Genomic DNA, 16985 nt, shown 5'->3' with positions numbered 1-16985 from the left:
CTGTGGCCAGCCCCTGCAGAACAGCCATGGGGACAGTGGCATGGACTACTGAGATCCAGTTAGGTGGCTGAGGGGCTGAACTAAAGCGTGACCTTAGAAGAAAATGAGGTAAATAAACGGGAGGAGGGAGAGGAGAAAGAGCAGTCTAGGATGATTGCTAGCTTTCTAAGTTGGTGAATAATGAATTCATCAATCAAGGAGCAAAAAACACTAGATGAGAAGAGCAGGTTTCATGGGAGAGAAGTTCTGCTGTGGATATGTTGAGTTTGTGGTACCTGCAGGCAGTTACCAGCTGGTTCCCTGAAACATAATAATTATGTGTAGTGTGTATGTATGTGTTCACTGTAAGTTTTACTGATATAAAGGATGTATAGCACATAATTGACAAATGATAACATACATGATACTCTTTATTATAAATTCCAAGTAGCGAGCTGATTCTCATGGAATGCTCCCATTGTTCTAGACTTTTGTATCTGTAACCAATTACATGTTGCAGTTGACAAAAGAGTGCAGTTTGGACATAAATGTTTTCTTTAAGTTAAAGAGTAAAACTAAAGAGACAACTGAGATATGTGCCAGAACTTTACTCTTAGTCAATAAAGTCAGGGACTTCTTTGGAATCAGGTAACAGGTTTTGAACAGTGGAAGAATAGTTCCTCAGTTTTTTGTACAATTCACAATGGAATGGCTACAGACACATCACTTTTTTCTTTTAATTTTTATTTTTAATTCAAGTATTATTAACATATAGTGTTACATTAGTTTCAGGTGTACAATATAGTAATTCAGCAATTCTCTACATTACTCAGTGCTTGTCAAGATAAATGTACTCGTAATCCACTTCACCTGTTTCACCCATCCCCCCACCCACCTCCCTTCTAGCCACCACCAGTTTGTTCTCTGTACTTAAGAGTCTGTTTTTTGGGGACGCCTGGGTGGCTCAGTCGGTTAAGCGTCTGCCTTCAGCTCAGATCATGATCCCAGGGTCCTGGGGTCGAGTCCTGCTTCGGGCTCCTTGCCTAGCAGGGAGCCTGCTTCTCCCTCTACCTGCTGCTCTCCCTGCTTGTGTATGCTCTCTCTCTCTCTGACAAATAAATAAATAAATATATAAAATTAAAAAATTATAAAGAGTCTGTTTTTTGGTTTATTTCATTTTTTTCATTGTTCATTTATTTTGTTTCTTAAATTCCACATATAAGTGAAATCATATGGTATGTCTTTCTCTGAATTATTTCACTTAGCATTATACTCTCTATCTAGATCCATGCATGTTGTTGCAAATGGCAAGAGTTCATTTTTTATGGTTGAGTAATATTCCATTGTGTGTGTGTATGTATATGTATATATATATATATATATATATATACACACCACATCTTTATCCATTCATCTGTTGATGAACACTTCGGTTGCTTCCATATCTTGCCTACTATAAATAATGTTGCAATAAGTACAGGGTACATATATCTTTTTGAATTAGTGTTTTCATTTTCTTTGGGTACATATCCAATAGTGGAATTACTGGATCATATGGTAATTCTATTTTTAAATTTTTGAGGAACCTCCATACTGTTTACCACAGTGGCTACAGCAGTTTGCATTTCCACCAGCAGTGCGTGAGGGTTCCTTTTTCTCCACATACTTACCAACGCTTGTTATTTCTTGTCTTTTTGGTATTAGCCATTCTAACAAGTGTAAGGTGGTATCTCATTGTGGTTTTGATTTGCATTTCCGTGATGAGTGATGTTGAACATGGTTTCATCTGTCTGTTGGTCATCTGTATGTCTTCTTTAGAAAAATGTCTATTCATGTCTTCTAATTGGATTATTTGTTTTTTTGATGTTGAGTTGTATAAGTTCTTTATGTATTTTGGATATTATCTCCTTATCAGATATGTCATTTGCAAATATCTTCTCCCATTCCATAGGTTGTTTTTAGTTTTATTGATTGTTTCCTTCACTGTGGAGAAGGTTTTTATTTTGATGTAGTCCCAGTAGTTTAATTTTGCTTTTGTTTCTCTTGCCTGGGGAGACATACCTAGAAAAATGTTTCTACAGCTGATGTCAGAGAAATTATTGCCTATGTTCTCTTCTAGGAGTTTTATGGATTTAGGTCTCAGAGTTAGGTCTTTTATCCATTTTGAGTTTCTTTTCGTTTATGGTGTAAGAGAGTGGTCCCATTCCATTCTTTTGTAGGTAGCTGTCCAGTTTTCCCAACACCCTTTGTTGAAGAGACTGTCTTTTTCCCATTAGATATCCTTGCCTCCATTGTCATAGATTAATTGACCATATAATTGTGGGTTTATCTTTGGGCTGTCTGTTCTGTTCCATTGATCTATGCAGACACATCCTTTTTTAAGTTTAATCTTCATTGACTTTTCCTCCAACGATTTACTTTTTTTTTCCCCTCCATCTCTTAAAGTCAATAAAACCCTTATTTATAGTGTTTGCTAGTTTCCATAGTGTAAATATTCCCACCATGACCAACTTCAGCCAACTAATACAGCATCTCTGAACACAGACTTGGGAAAGATATGCAGTAGCACATCATTTTATTTCCACCACACAGATATAATAGGTAAATATAACCCCAAGAGCATAGATAATAGTGAAATAATTAAGAAATGATTAATTTGAGTATTTTCTTTGTTTTAAAGGAACGTGTTTCATTGTAAGTTTACGTAATTTAATAAAGGCTGTTCTTAATAACCAGTCCACAGAACTCCTGAAAATTTAGCAGTTGGCTCTCATAAGCCAGTAGGAGAAGCCTTGAGAATAAATATTGTCCAGGGAGAGCAGGCAGAAAGAGTGAGAAGAGACCCAAGGGCAAAGCCCTGCTTTAAAATCTGCCCTAATGGACAGACTTGGTGAAGAAGAGCCAGTGCAGGTGACTGAGCAAGCCACATAGTGGAGGGAAGAGAGCACTGTAAGGAGACCAGCACTATGGAACCACAGATTGAAGGGCTGAAAAGTTGTCTGTGGATTTAGCAACAAATCAGTGGTTACATTGGTGGTACACATCTCAGTATAAGTGGTGGGTGTTGAAGCTAAAATTTCTGTTTCATAAAATGAGTGGGAGATGAGAAACTAGAGCCTACAATTTTAGTTCATTCCTTTGTAGGACTTCACTAAAGGATAGGGTGGAGACAAGGAAGGGATGGTAGGTAAATAGAAATTAGTATCAGGAATTCATCTTATTTGTAACGTGTAGGGAAGGAGCTACAGGTTACAGTTGAGGTGTAGGAGAGGAGAGGACCTCCTCTTGAATACGAAGACTAATCTGGAGCAAAAGGAATACCTTCTACAGTAGAGGAAAGCAAATAAAGCAGATTGCAGATACAGATATGTTTTAGGTCGGGGCATGAGAAACTGACTTTACTGTAGTTTGTTTTTAATTGATATGAGCATTTGCTGGTAGCCAGGCCAAACATACTCATACTCGCTTTAACACAGTACTACAGCAGAGGGCTTACACATCCGTCGCTTGGTGGTTGGCAACTTTCAGTTTGTCTGTTCCTCTTTTGCTAGGCTAGAAAAATAAAGTTAGAATTAATCCTAATAAATACCTGTGTCTCAAAGTAAAAGCTTTGAAATGGGCATGAGGAAACGTGTATGCACAAAATGAAGATCAGTATCTGATGTTAATGCCAACACATCTTTCAGTGTGCTTGTGAAGTTCATAATAGGTGCTCATGGTTGTGCCGTGCCAGTGGAAGACAGGGAGGATCCTTACTCCTGCAGACTGCTCAACATCACGAATCCGGGTGAGTCGTCTTTTTCCTCAGCCCCGTGACTCCGCGTACAAGTTTGATGCTGAGGAGAAGTTTGCTAAGCTGACTAGTCTGGTGGTCTGTTTTTAGCAGACGACGATTGAGCTTTCATCAAAATGTATCTTTCATCCTTTTTGACAGATTGAGTGATCACTCTAGCTGTGAGGAGTCTTTTTAGATATATATAATTTCAGGATCCGGGAGAATTTGTTCCTCGGTATGATTCACATGCATTTGGAGATCCCTCGCGCATAGATAAATCTGAATAATGGAGTTTTGAACTTTGAGATAACTGCTGATTTCACCATCTTGTCAATTTACAGTAACCTTGATACGAATATTGTGAGTCAACTTTCTTTTAGAATTATTGCCTATAAGCTCCTGCAAAAGAAACAATGGTAAAAAATTTTAAATATGAGTAATATTTTGTATTCCTTTACAGTTAAAGATCTGTGGGAGTTCTGATGATGAAGAAAGATGGTCCTAATCAGGTTCCCTCTGTTACCAGGGAACCCGTTTTAGGACATTGCTAACTGTACAAGCAGATGTCTTTCTTTACCAGCATTTCCTTTTATGTTCAGCTATCGTTTTAAGGAAGACTAAAGTTTTCAAAGTCTTAAGTGTGCTGATTTTAACTTCTGGTATTTTAAGATTTGGCAGACCTTTATAATTATGTACACCTTACTCTTACAAGCAGCGATAGTGATGTTGTTGAGAGTGTGGGCTTTGGAGTCAGGCTCCATGGCTTTATTTATTTATTTTTATGTAAATTCAATTAGCCAACGTATAGTACATCATTAGTTTTTGATAAAATGTTCAGTGATTCATCAGTTGCATATAACACCCAGTGCTCATCACATCACATGCCCTCATTAATGCCCATCACCGAGTTACCCCATGGCTTTAAATCTAGGCTCTGCCTTTTCTAGCTGTGTGACCGTTGATCAGTTATTCACCCCCTCTGTGCCTCAGTTTCACCATCTATAAACTGGGGATAAAAGTACTTACCTCATAGGGATTGACAGGATGAAATACATTGATACATATAAAAAATTCAGAATAGTTCCTGGGACATGGTAGGTACTTAATATTAAAGAACCTGCCTTTTATAAAGTTCAGCTTCAGTCAGCTTTCTAAATAAATTGTACCTTATTTTCAGGTCTCTATTGTGTAAAGCAGAGGTTTCTTACTTAGGATCTTTTAGTTAACATTGTAAGTAAAATTTCATGTGTAATTGCGTTTCTCCTCGTTTCTCTGTGGAGAAGATCCGTTAGCTTGCACTGCAGTCCCAAAGGGACCATGAACCTAATAAAATGTTGTATTACTGATGATGTAAGAGTAGCCTAGAACAAATTACATTTGAAATCCAAACCAAATCAAATTTTTTTAAAATCTCACCTTAAATTAACCAGACTTTTATTATTTTAAGTGTTATTATTCATTAATAGTAAAGGAGTAGAACTATTAATTAATAGAAAAATTTCATATATGTAATACCTAGGTTACAAATTTTTTTAAATAGGTGTAACTAAATTTATATTGAACCTAATTTTATCTTTTTGATGACTCCAATGTCATTTTAGGTTTATTTCAATACCTTAAGGTCATCATGAGCATTAATTAATCATCATGATACTCTGGATATGTAGTTTTGATTAATAGCATTACCAAAGCAGCAGGATTTCCTGTGTCTAGGTAGCTTGAAATTCAAGGTACATCTGTTCTTAATAGATAGGTAGGTAGATTATACTGTGCTTAACCTTGGCCTTTAACCCATATGCATATACTTTGAATCTTTTACATTTACTGAGTATATTAAAAAAAAAAAAACTTCCGCTAAGTGTAAAATAGCATTCTAGGAATTCGAAGGTAGGGATCCAAATGATCCTCTGGGTGTGGGAAAAAAACTGAATTTCTGTTTATCTGAAAATAAGACAGTGTTATCTTTATAAAGACTGAATATATTGGTAACAATAATATATGCGTCTATTTTGTTAATGGATATATGAGTGTGTGTACAAATGCGTTTAACTGATGTGGTTGTGTGAGCAGGAAAATTGGAAAACCACAGCTCTGAAAGATACAAAGAACTTCAATAAAATCTTTTAGAATAGGTTTTTATATTATTTCACAAAGTGGCACTGATATTCTCAGCCATGTGAACTGTTTCATGTAATCGGTCCTGATTTCATTTATAGTAATTGAAAACATTATCTGCAAAGGACTGTTTCTGGCTTTGATTTAGGCAGCTGTAGGGGAGTGGAAAGAGCACTGAGTTTGAAGTCCGTAAACCTGGGGTTGATTCCTGGCTCTGCCACTTCCTGTGACCTCAGGCGAGTTACTTAACATCTCCAGGCCTCAGTATCATAACCCGTGATGTCAGATAATGCCACGACTACACAGTGTAGTTGTGAAGTTGTAAATGCGATGGGGCGTGGCACACAGTATGTGATCAGACATACTACTGTGTTTGATGTGCTTCTCTTTTATCAGTATTACATAGAATTTTTCAGTGTTACTGGAAGTGATTTCAAGGACTTTTGTCATGTGACATCACAAGTATTTTAAATTGCCCGACAAGAAGTAGAATTTTTGGAATTTGCAGAGCAAGACTAAACGTTCTCATTATTTATGACTGCATTAGGTACTGTTTTTAATATCCCTATTTATCGAACCTTTCCTAATAGATGCCTTTGATAATATTCCTCTATGGTGTTTAGACATATATATGCACACATGTGCACACAAAAATTTATTAAAGTAGTTCTGATAATTAAATATTTTACCTAGATATAGCTAAAAACTTCATTCTTAAATTTCAAGATAAATTTATGTTTTTCCCTAGAAGCAGCCATATTTCTGGAGAATTTTTTTAATTACTGCCATTTGTGAAAGAATTATAAGATTATATTTGTTTGGTTATGTAAAACTCCTTTTCTCATTATTTCCTTAGTTTTGAACCAGGAAATTGAGGCATTCAGTCTTCCTGAAGACACCTCATCAGGAATTTCTGAGGACCGAGTTGTCAGCGTGAGCTTCCGAGTTCTCTACCCAATCGTTATTACCAGTCTTGGGGTGTTTTATGATGCCAACGATGTGGGTTTCCAGAGGAACATCACAGTCAAGCTTTATCAGGCAGAACAAGAGGTATGCACTGTTTTATACAAGGTTTTCCCCATTTTTCTTTTTAAAAAATACCAGCTTTTTCCTCATGGCATATAGTAGATTGGGAGACTGTATAATTACATCTGGTTGGAAGACTTCCACTTTTCTTCCCTTACTGATGGGATACATTATAGCATAATATATTAATATACTGGTTTGGGAAGAGAATACCAATGAAAAATAAATGTGTTATATCTAGAAAAGAAGGGATTGGGCCAGATTAGAAATTCCCAACCTAAAATTCCCTAAAGCCTAAGGAATTACAAAAGTTGATAATGAATGTAGAAACTTTGGGACTCTAAGGTATAAGCAAGTATTAGTGTCTCTTCATTCCAACCCTGAAAGTCTGTCTCTATAATACAAGGCTAACAGCTGCTTCACATGTCTTTTGTAATAAGGATGTAGAGGGAATGAAAGTTTAAAACAACTTGGGTTACTCTCTTCCTGGTATGTGGGGAAATCTGATTTATTCGCAGAGTACATCTGAAGGAGTATATTAGCAAGGAATTGTATTTGAAAAGATCTGTTTGTAGAAATCTTGGAGGAATTATACAGTGAACACCCATGTAGCCACCTAATTTCCACAGTAGTTAACATTTTGCTGTATTTCAGGGTGCCTGGGTTGCTCAGTCAGTTAAGTGTCTGCCTTTGGCCCAGGTCATGATCCTGGAGTCCCAGGATCCTGCCCCACATCGGGCTCCCTGCTCAGCTGGGAGTCTGCTTTTCTCTCTGCCCCTCACCCTGCTCGTGCTCGCTCTCTCTCTCGCTCTCAAATAAATAAACTCTTTTAAAAAAAAATTTGCTTTATCATATATAAAGTTGTTCAACAATCTATCTTTTTATTTTTCCTGACTGTATTTCAGAGTCAGTTTCAGGCATCAGGACACTTTGTCCCTAAACACTTCAGCATGCATATCATTAACTAGACTGTTTTTTGTTTTTTGTTTTTTCCATTAACTAGACTTTAATATTTATTTGTGGTTTTTTAAATTTTATGCACAGTGAAATGTACATTAGGTCAGTTTTTTATTTATTTATTTTTTAAGTTTTTATTTATTTAATCTCTACACCCAACGTGGGGCTCAAACTCATGACCCCGGGATCAAGAGTCACATGTTCTTCTGACTGAGCCAGCCAGCTCCCCCTCGGTCAGTTTAAACTGCATAAAGCTGTGTAACCCAAATTCCTATCACCCTGTCCCACTTCTTAGAGATGGCCTTTTTTTTTTTTTTTCCCCTCTGTTACCATAGACTGGTTTTGCCTGTTGTGATATTTAATATGTAAATAGAATCATAAAGTACTCTCCTGTGTAAGGCTTCTTTCACTCAACATGTTTTTGTAACTCATCCATGTTCTTATATGTATTCATGATTTTTCCCTTTTCTTTTACCTTTTTTTTTTTTTAAGTAAGCTATATGCCCAGTGTGGGGCTTGAACTCACAACCCTGAGATCAAGAGGGCATACTCTGCCGACTGAGACAGCCAGGTGCCCCATTCCTTTTCCTCTTTTTAATTGCTAAGCTGTATTCCAGCAATATGTTTATCCGTTCTCCTATTGCTGGGCATATAGAATGTTTCCAGGGTACTTCTCCTTTACTCTGTTAATGGGATGAATTACATTTATTGATTTTGGAATGTTAAACCAATCTCCTATTCCTTGGTCATGATGTATTTTTTTTTTTTTTTTTTTAAGATTTTATTTATTTATTTGCCAGAGAGAGAGAGCACAAGCAAGGGGAAGGGCAGAGGCAGAGGGACAAGCAGACCCCCCGCTGAGCAGGGAGCCCGATGTAGGGCTCAATCCCAGGACCCTGCGACCATGACCTGAGCCAAAGGCAGATACTTAATGGACTGAGCCACCCAGGCGCCCCTCTTTTATATATATATATATAGATGGAAATTGTGTTTCCTGAGGACAGCATATAGTTGGGTCTTCCTTTTGATCCAGTCTGAGAAGCTCTACCTTTTACATGGAGTGTTTAGCCATTTATATTTAATGCAGTTATCCAATTGTTTTTCATTTTGCTCTTTGTTTTCTGTTTGTTCTACTTTTTTCTGTTTCTCTCTTCCTCTTCCTGCCTTCTTTGGGTTTGAGTATTTTTTAGAATTCCGTTTTAATTTCTCTGTTGTCCTTTCAGCTACAGCTCTTTGCATTCCTCTTTTTTATGTATGGTTGATAGAAAGATTACAGTATACATCCTACCTTGTCATTTTTCTTAATGTTGTACCCTTTCTTGTAAAGTATAAGAATGGTACAGTGTTACAGCTTGTGCTTTAAACAGCTAAATGCGTATTAAAGTACTTTAGAGGAAGAATCATCTTTTATGTCTGCCCACATACTTACCATTTCTGGTGCTCTTCATTCCTTCCTGAATATTCAGGTTTCCTGAATGTGCAAGTTTACTGGTAATGAATTTGATTAGTTTTCATTTTTCTGAAAATGTTTTTATTTTGCCTTTATTCTGTCCTCCTCCACCCCCATTTTCTTATGGAATATTTTCTGGGTATAGAAAGTCTGGCTTGACTTCTTTTATCTTCAGTATTTTAAAGATGTCATTTCAATATATTCTGACCTTCATTTTTTCTGGTGAGAGGCCAACTATCCTTCATATTATTGTTCCCATATATGGTATATGTAATTGGTTTTTTTGTCTGTTTGTCCTGGCTGCTTTTAAGATTTTCTCTTTATATTTGGTTTTAAGCAGTTTGATTGTGTTGTACCTTGGGTGTGATTTATTCTTTGTGTCTATGCTGCTCAGGGTTTGCCAACTTTCTTCAATCTGTAAATCTTTTACCAAATTTGGGAAACTTTTAGCTATTATTTCTTCAAAAAATTTTCCTCAGCCCCATTTTCTCCACTCATTCTGGGATTCCAATTGCATGCATATTAGACCTTTTGCCATTGTTCCACAGATCACGAGGCTGTGTCCATTTCTTAAAATTATTTTTCTGTTTTTCAGATTTGATAATTCCTTCAGTCTATATTCACATTTACAGACTCTTGTGCCATCTCAAATCTGCTGTTAAACCTTGCCAATGAAAGCATTTTAGATATTGTACTTCCTAGTTCTAGCATGTCCCTTTAATTCTCTTTTGTAGTTTTATTTCTCTAAAATTTCCTGAGTTCATTCATTTTGAACATATTTTCTTTACAGTTTTGACCTTAGGTATAATAATGGCTTTAAAATCCTGTCTGTTTATTCTAATTTGAATCATGTTGAGGTCTGTCTTTATCGATTATCATCTTTTCTCTTGAGTATGAATAACATTTTCCTGGTTTGTCTTATATCAGGTAACTTTGGATTATATCCTAGATATTGTGAATGATTCATTGCAGGATCTCTGGATCCTCTTATATTCCTTAAAGAGTATTGATTTTTGTTTTGTTTTGTTTTAGCAGGCAATTAAATTGGCTAACGGAGAGGTTTTTTTGAGAGAGAGAGAGAACACAAGCAGGGGGAGTGGCAGGCAGAGGGAGAGGGAGAAGCAAGCTCCCCTGCTGAGCAGGGAGCCCGATGTGGGGCTCCATCCCAGGACCCTGGGATCATAACCTGAGCTGAAGGCAGACGCTTAACCTACTGAGCCAACCAGGCATCCCTCTTTTTGATCCATTTAATTGTCTTAGTATATGTAATCTTTTTTTTTCTTTTCAAACCATTTGTAATGTTTGAGTTATCAGTGAAGAGACTTGGCCCAGACAGTATTTTGATAATGTTGATTTATTTTTTAGTTGCCGTATTTTTAGCCAAGAAGTTAATCTTTGTCCTAAGGAAAGCCTAGTCTAAGATGGATGCTAATAGGTTTGCAGGTAGTCACAATACACAGGTATTACCACCGTATGGCCCAGAACTGGTGTTAATGAAGAAATACGCATAATCCACTAAAACCCCCCTAATCCTAAACTTCTGCGTGGCCTTCATAGCTTTAACAGAAATTTCTCCTGTAGTAAGCTGGTATATAAGAATAGGCATGAGAGAAGTAGGAAATATTCTTGCCTAAAACAAACTGGGAAGGACTCAAAAAAACACAGTACAGGCGTACCTCAGAGACACTGTGGGTTTGCTTCCAGACCACCGCAGTAAAGCAAATATCCCAGGAAAGCAAGTCCAATGAACTTTTTGCTTGGTGCACCTGAAAGTTATGTTTACACTTTAATGTCATCTATTACACGTGCCGTAGTATTAATATTAATGCAAATATCACAAAAACAAGGTACATACCTTAATTTAAAAATATTTCATTGCTAAACAATGCTAACCATCATCTGAGCTTTCATCAAGTCATAATTTTTTTGCTGATGGAGGGTCTTGCCTCGATGTCAGTGGATGCTGACTGACCAGGGTAGCAGCTACTGAAGGCTGGGGTGGCTGGGGCCATTTCTTAAAAGACAACAGTGAAGTTTGCCTCACTGACTGACTCTTCCTTTCACAAATGATTTCTCTGGGATGCTGTTTGATAGCATTGTACCCAAAGTAGAACATCTTTCAGAATTGGAGTCAACTTCTCAAACCCTGAAGCTGCTTTATCAACTCTGTTTATGCCATATTCTAAATCCTTTGTCATTTCAGCAATTTCACAGCATCCTCACCTGGAGGAGATTCCATCTCAAGAAACCACTTTGCTCATGCGTAAGAAGCAACTCCTTATCCATTAAAGTTTTATCATGAGATGGCAACCGTTCGGTCACATCCTCAGGCTTCACTTCTAATTCTAGTTTTCTTGCTATTTCCACCACATCTGCAGTGACTTGAACCTGTCAGTTCTCCATGAGGGTTGGAATCAGCTTCTTCCAAATTCTGTTAATGTTGATATTTTGACCTCTTCCCATGAATCATGAATGTTGTTAATGGCACCTACAATGGTGAATCCTTTCAGAAGGCCTTCAGTTTACTTTGCCCAGATCCATCCGAGGAGTCTATGGCATCTTACAAAATGTATTTCTTGAATAATAAGACTTGAAAGTCGAAATGACTCCTTGATCCGTGGGCTATGGAATGCATGCTATGTTAGCGGGCATGAAATGCTATGTTAGCAGTCACCTAGCTCTTGGGTGACCAGGTGCATTGTTCAATGAGCAGTCATATTTTGAAAGGAATCTTTTTTTTCTGAGCAGTGGTCTCAACAGTAGGCTTAAAATATTCAGTAAACCATGCGTAAGCAGATGTGCTGTCATCCAGACTTTGTAGTTCCATTTATAGAGCACAGGCAGAGATTTGTCGTCATTCTTAGGGTCCCTAGGATTTGTAGAATGGAAAATGAGCATTCAACCTAAAGTCACCAGCTGCATTTACCCCTAACAAGAGAGTCAGCCTGTCCTTTGAGGCTTCGAAGCCAGGCATTGACTTCTCTCTAGCTGGGAAAGTCCTAGATGGCATCTTCTTCTGATAGAAGGCTGCTTTGTCTACACGGATAACCTTACTCAAGTGTGGCCGCCTTCCTGAATTATCTCAGCTCCATCTCCTGGAGAATTTGCTGCAACTTCTCCATCAGCACCTGCGGCCTCACCTGGCACTTTGATGTTAAGGAGACAGCTTCTTTCCCTACACCTCCTGCATCCACATCTGCCGGCTTCCAACTTTTCTTCTGCAGCTTCCTCCCCTCTCTCAGCCTTCATGGAATTGTAGTTGGAGCATTGCTCTGGATTAGGCTTTGACTTAAGGGAGATGTTGTGGCTGGTTTGACCTTCTATCCAGAGACTTTCTCCGTATCAGCAAGAAGTCTGTTTCTCTTTCTTGTCCTTTGCGTGTTCACTGGAGAGGCACTTAGAGTTTCCCTCAAGAACTTTTCCTTTGCGTTCGCAAAGAGGCACAAGAGGCCCAGCTTTCAGCCTATCTCTGCTTTCAACTTGCCTTCCTCACTAAGCTTTAAAACACTAGCTTTTTTTTTTTGTATTTATTAACTTTGCTTGTATTATAATTTATTTAACTCTTAAGTTTACATCCTTTAAGTTTTTTTAAAATCTAAATTCAATTAATTAACATATAATGTATTATTTGTTTCAGGGGTACAGGTCTGTGATTCATCAGTCTTGCATAATACCCAGTGCTCATTACAACACATCCCCTCCCCAGTGTCCATCACCCAGCCACCCCATCCCTCCCACCCCCCTCCACTCCAGCAACCCTCAGTTTGTTTCCTGAGATTAAGAGTCTCTTATGGTTTGTCTCCCTCTCTGATTTCGTCTTGTTTCATTTTTCCCTCCCTTCCCCTATGATCCTCTGCCTTGTTTCTTAAATTCCACATATCAGTGAGATCATATGATAATTGTCTTTCTTTGATTGACTTATTTCGCTTAGCATAATACCCTCTAGTTCTATCCACCTCATTGCAAAGGACAAGATGTCATTTTTGATGGCTGCATAATATTCCATTTTATGTATATATCACATCTTCTTTATCCATTCATCTGTTGATGGACATCTAGGCTCTTGCCGTAGTTTGGCTGTTGTGGACCACACTAGCCTTTGATTTAGAGTGAGAAACCTGCAACTCTTCCTTTCACTTGAACACTTACTGTAGGGGTATTAAGTGGCCAAATTTTAATATTGTTGTGTCTCAGGGAATAGGGGAGGCTGAGGAGAGGGAGAGGGATGAGGAAGCGCTGGTCAGTGGGTTTATCAGTTAAGTTTGCCATCTTATTTGGGAGCAGTTCATGGCCCCCCCACAATTAAAGTAGTATCACAGATCACCAAAGCAAATATAATAATAATGAAAAAATGTGAAATAGTACAAGAATTACCAAAATGTGACACAGAGACTCAACGTGAGCAAATGCTGTCGGAAGAATGTCGCCTCTGGACTTGTTCATTGAGGGGTTGCCACAAACTGTAGAAAACACAGTACTCCCCAAGGCGCAGTAAAGAGTGCAGTTAACGCGGTGTGCCTACAGACATAATGGGAATCAGCCCTCTTATATGTTCCCTTGTTTGTTTCTGTGCATTTTTTCTTCTAAAGGTTCTTTCTGAAGGGGGGCTCCTGGAGTACCTTTGTTCTGTGTAGAAATATGTCATCTTTCAGTTTCTTCTTAACCCTTGGGGTTAAGCCTAATGATTCAGCTTGATTTAACAGCTCACACCTCCCCTAGTGCTCCTCATTTCAAGGTAGGCTTTGGTTTTTTATAAGGTTGTGGGGATTTTATTTCATGTTTTGGAACTTTAAGACAGCTTTCATTATCTTAAATATCTACTTAATAAACGTGATCGCACTGGAAAACACAAATGATGTCTCAACATCATTTTCTACCCATATTAACTCCGGTTGGGGCCATCGAGGATTAAGCTGCCCAGGATAGAAGATGTTTGAAAACTTGCCGAATATGCAATGTCTAACGTGGAGTCTTTCTTTTTTTCTTTTTTTCCCCCTATTTCTTGTCCCCCACCCCCCACCTCCCATTTGTAGGAGGCCCTCTTCGTGGCTCGTTTCAGCCCTCCAAGCTGTGGTGTGCAGGTGAACAAGCTGTGGTACAAGCCTGTGGAGCAGTTCATCCTGCCTGAGGTACGGGGTGTAATGGAAGGGCTGTAGTGGCCTGGCACTGTGCTCTCAAAGGCCAGCAGTTGATGCTTTGTTGTACCAGGATAGCTCTTCAGAGTGCTGGATGGGGCCGCCAACTTTGTGCACAGATTACGGAAATGTAGCACTCTGCACCATCCCTTTTCACAGCCCGGTAATGCCTCAGAGGGTCCCAAACCACACTTGCTGAAAGGCACTGCCTGGTTTATTCAGTGGATTGTGAGAACTGCATGACTGATTTAGTGACAAAGGATAATAATAGGTATGGATTGATGGAAACACGAGACCCAGATACCATTTGAATGAATCAGGTCGTTTACTTATTTAAAGAGGGTGGGGGTGGTAGGGTGCAGGCAGGATAATTGCAAAGAGATTGACCACATTTCTAAGATGAATAAAACCTCTCGAGGTTGTGGAACATGTCTGAAAACACAGCTGTCACCTTCTAGGTCCAGTCTTGAGTAGATGTGTCCTAGAGATCCCCTCACCTACCTGCTAAGTGCCCGCATCAGCCTGCAGTTAAGCCGCAGGATGGTTGCAGAGGATTGTGTGGTGGGCAAGAGCGGATTACTCATCCATCCACCTCAGCCTCTCCAGGCTAGTTCAGTCTAGTCTGAGTACATTCCTCAGTTCAGGGCTTTGGAGCCACATAGGGTTCAGTTTCTCAAGCATCTTGGGGAGTCACTGTAGATTAGCTGTGGAGTTCGTCCTGCAATGTCAAAGCTGAGCTAAATCATGGGAGCTAGACCATTGACGAGCTCTGCTGACGAACCAAGAAACATTTTCCCAACACTGGTCTTGTGGGTTCTGTTTGCCTTATACAACACATGTCAAAATATGCTGTGGATCTTTGGCATTCAGTACAAGTAGTTGAAACTATATATGTCAATTCTGTAGATGTGAAAGGGATCTCCTTTATTTCACCTGTACACAAACTTCTGCTTAAAAAACATTTATTTTTTTAAAGATTTTATTTATGTAGTTGAGAGAGACAGAGCACGAGTGAGCACATGAGCAGGGGGAGGGGCAGAAGTATGTCCCATCAAAAGTATCTTTTACTTTTAATTAAAAGCAGTGGCTTAGCTAAGTCGTATTCGCTAAGTGTTGGATCTCAGCTTTTGAAGGAAGCCATTCTTTGGTTTGTGTATTCATTTACTCAGAAAATATTTGAGAGGGGCACCCGGGTGGCTCAGTCATTAGGCGTCTGCCTTCAGCTCAGGTCATGATCCCAGGGTCCTGGGATCGAGCCCCGAATTGGGCTCCCTGCTCAGTGGGAAGCCTGCTTCTCCCTCTCCCACTCCCCCTGCTTGTGCTCCCTCTCTCGCTGTGTCTCTGTCAAATAAATAAATAAAATCTTTAAAAAAAAAAAAAAAAAGGAAGTATTTGAGAAATTAGTGTGTGCCAAGCACCGGGGCTCTGTGAGGACACAGTACGAAGATCCCTGCCCTGAAAGCAGCTTCCGTCCTAGAGGGACAACAGGAGCCGGCACTGAGACCGTACTTACCGTGTGCCAGGCCTGCTGTGAGCGCTTTTCCTATATTAACTAGTAGGTAAGCTCCTTGAGGCTTGAAGCGAGTCATCAATGAGACTTTCTGCTCAGAAGGAGCATGGGCAGAACCTCAGGCTTCCTGCGGTTCCTAGACCTCCCGAAGGGAGAGTCATGTTATTCTGAGGAGCCCAGGAACACTGGCGTTGTGTTAGGTGGTATCAGAGCGGTGTGAAGCCTGACGTAGAGTGCATTTGCACAGAAAAGACTTAGGATTGGCATCGGTAGGAAAGAGAAAAATGAGGCACCGGGGAGTAAGTACATGAGGGCACGTTCGGGGCCAAGTGCCCTGAGCAGGAGCTGCGGGTGCAGCCCGGGTGAGTCCGAAGCCCTGCGCTGCCGCTCGGGGTCTGTGTGGCCTCGCACAAGTCGTTCAGTCTCACCGTGTCCATCGCCTCATCTGTGAGATGGGGCTACACCACCCAGTTGAGAGGCTCATTTTAGGGACTAAATGATTTTCATACATGCAGAATGCCTAGAACATGCTGCCACATGGTAAGTATTCGGGAAATAAATGCACACTGTCCTTATTTTTGCTGCTACTCATCTGGATTTTCGGGATCCGTTCTTCAAGAGCAGAGTTTCTGCAGCCGGGGCTGTTGGCCCAGGAGGGGCATTTAGCAATGTCCAAAGGCTCGTCAGGTGTCACAGCTGGGGGTGGAGCGGTACTGGCATCTAGAGGCCAGCGATGCTGCTGAACGTCCTACAGCACACGAAAGCCCCCACAACAAAGACTTGTCTGGCTCAAATTGTCGGTGGTGGCGAGGTTGAGAAACTAAGAGGAAGGAGTCACAATGAGGGGCAAAGAGGAAGAAAATTAGCTTTAAAGCTTAAGGCTAATCACAGTGTTACAGAGTCTGCCCCATTATCTTGGTCAGTCTTCTAGCTAGAATTATGACTCAGAAGTAATGATGGGACAGTGAGTGACCGTTTCAGTTAAGATTTTTCAAGCCTACAGCCTTGTGAGCTTTATTTCACTTTAAACTTTAAGCT

General features: G+C 39.5%; 1 protein-coding gene across 3 annotated transcripts in view; it reads left to right on the top strand.

The window, feature by feature from the left end:
• Positions 1–16985, top strand: part of B3GALNT2 (beta-1,3-N-acetylgalactosaminyltransferase 2) — a 57217-nt gene that overhangs the window by 17585 nt on the left and 22647 nt on the right. For all 3 annotated transcript variants that reach the window (XM_078077730.1, XM_036109744.2, XM_036109746.2), the window contains exons 3-5: positions 3666–3766; positions 6726–6919; positions 14336–14431. In XM_078077730.1, coding sequence (XP_077933856.1) covers positions 3666–3766; positions 6726–6919; positions 14336–14431 — 391 coding nt within the window. The remainder of the gene's footprint in view (positions 1–3665; positions 3767–6725; positions 6920–14335; positions 14432–16985) is intronic.

Source organism: Halichoerus grypus, chromosome 7 (assembly GCF_964656455.1).
Source record: "Halichoerus grypus chromosome 7, mHalGry1.hap1.1, whole genome shotgun sequence".
Classification (NCBI taxonomy): domain Eukaryota; kingdom Metazoa; phylum Chordata; class Mammalia; order Carnivora; family Phocidae; genus Halichoerus; species Halichoerus grypus.
The sequence above is the reverse complement of the archived record's forward strand: the minus strand, read 5'-3'. Positions and strand labels throughout refer to the sequence as shown.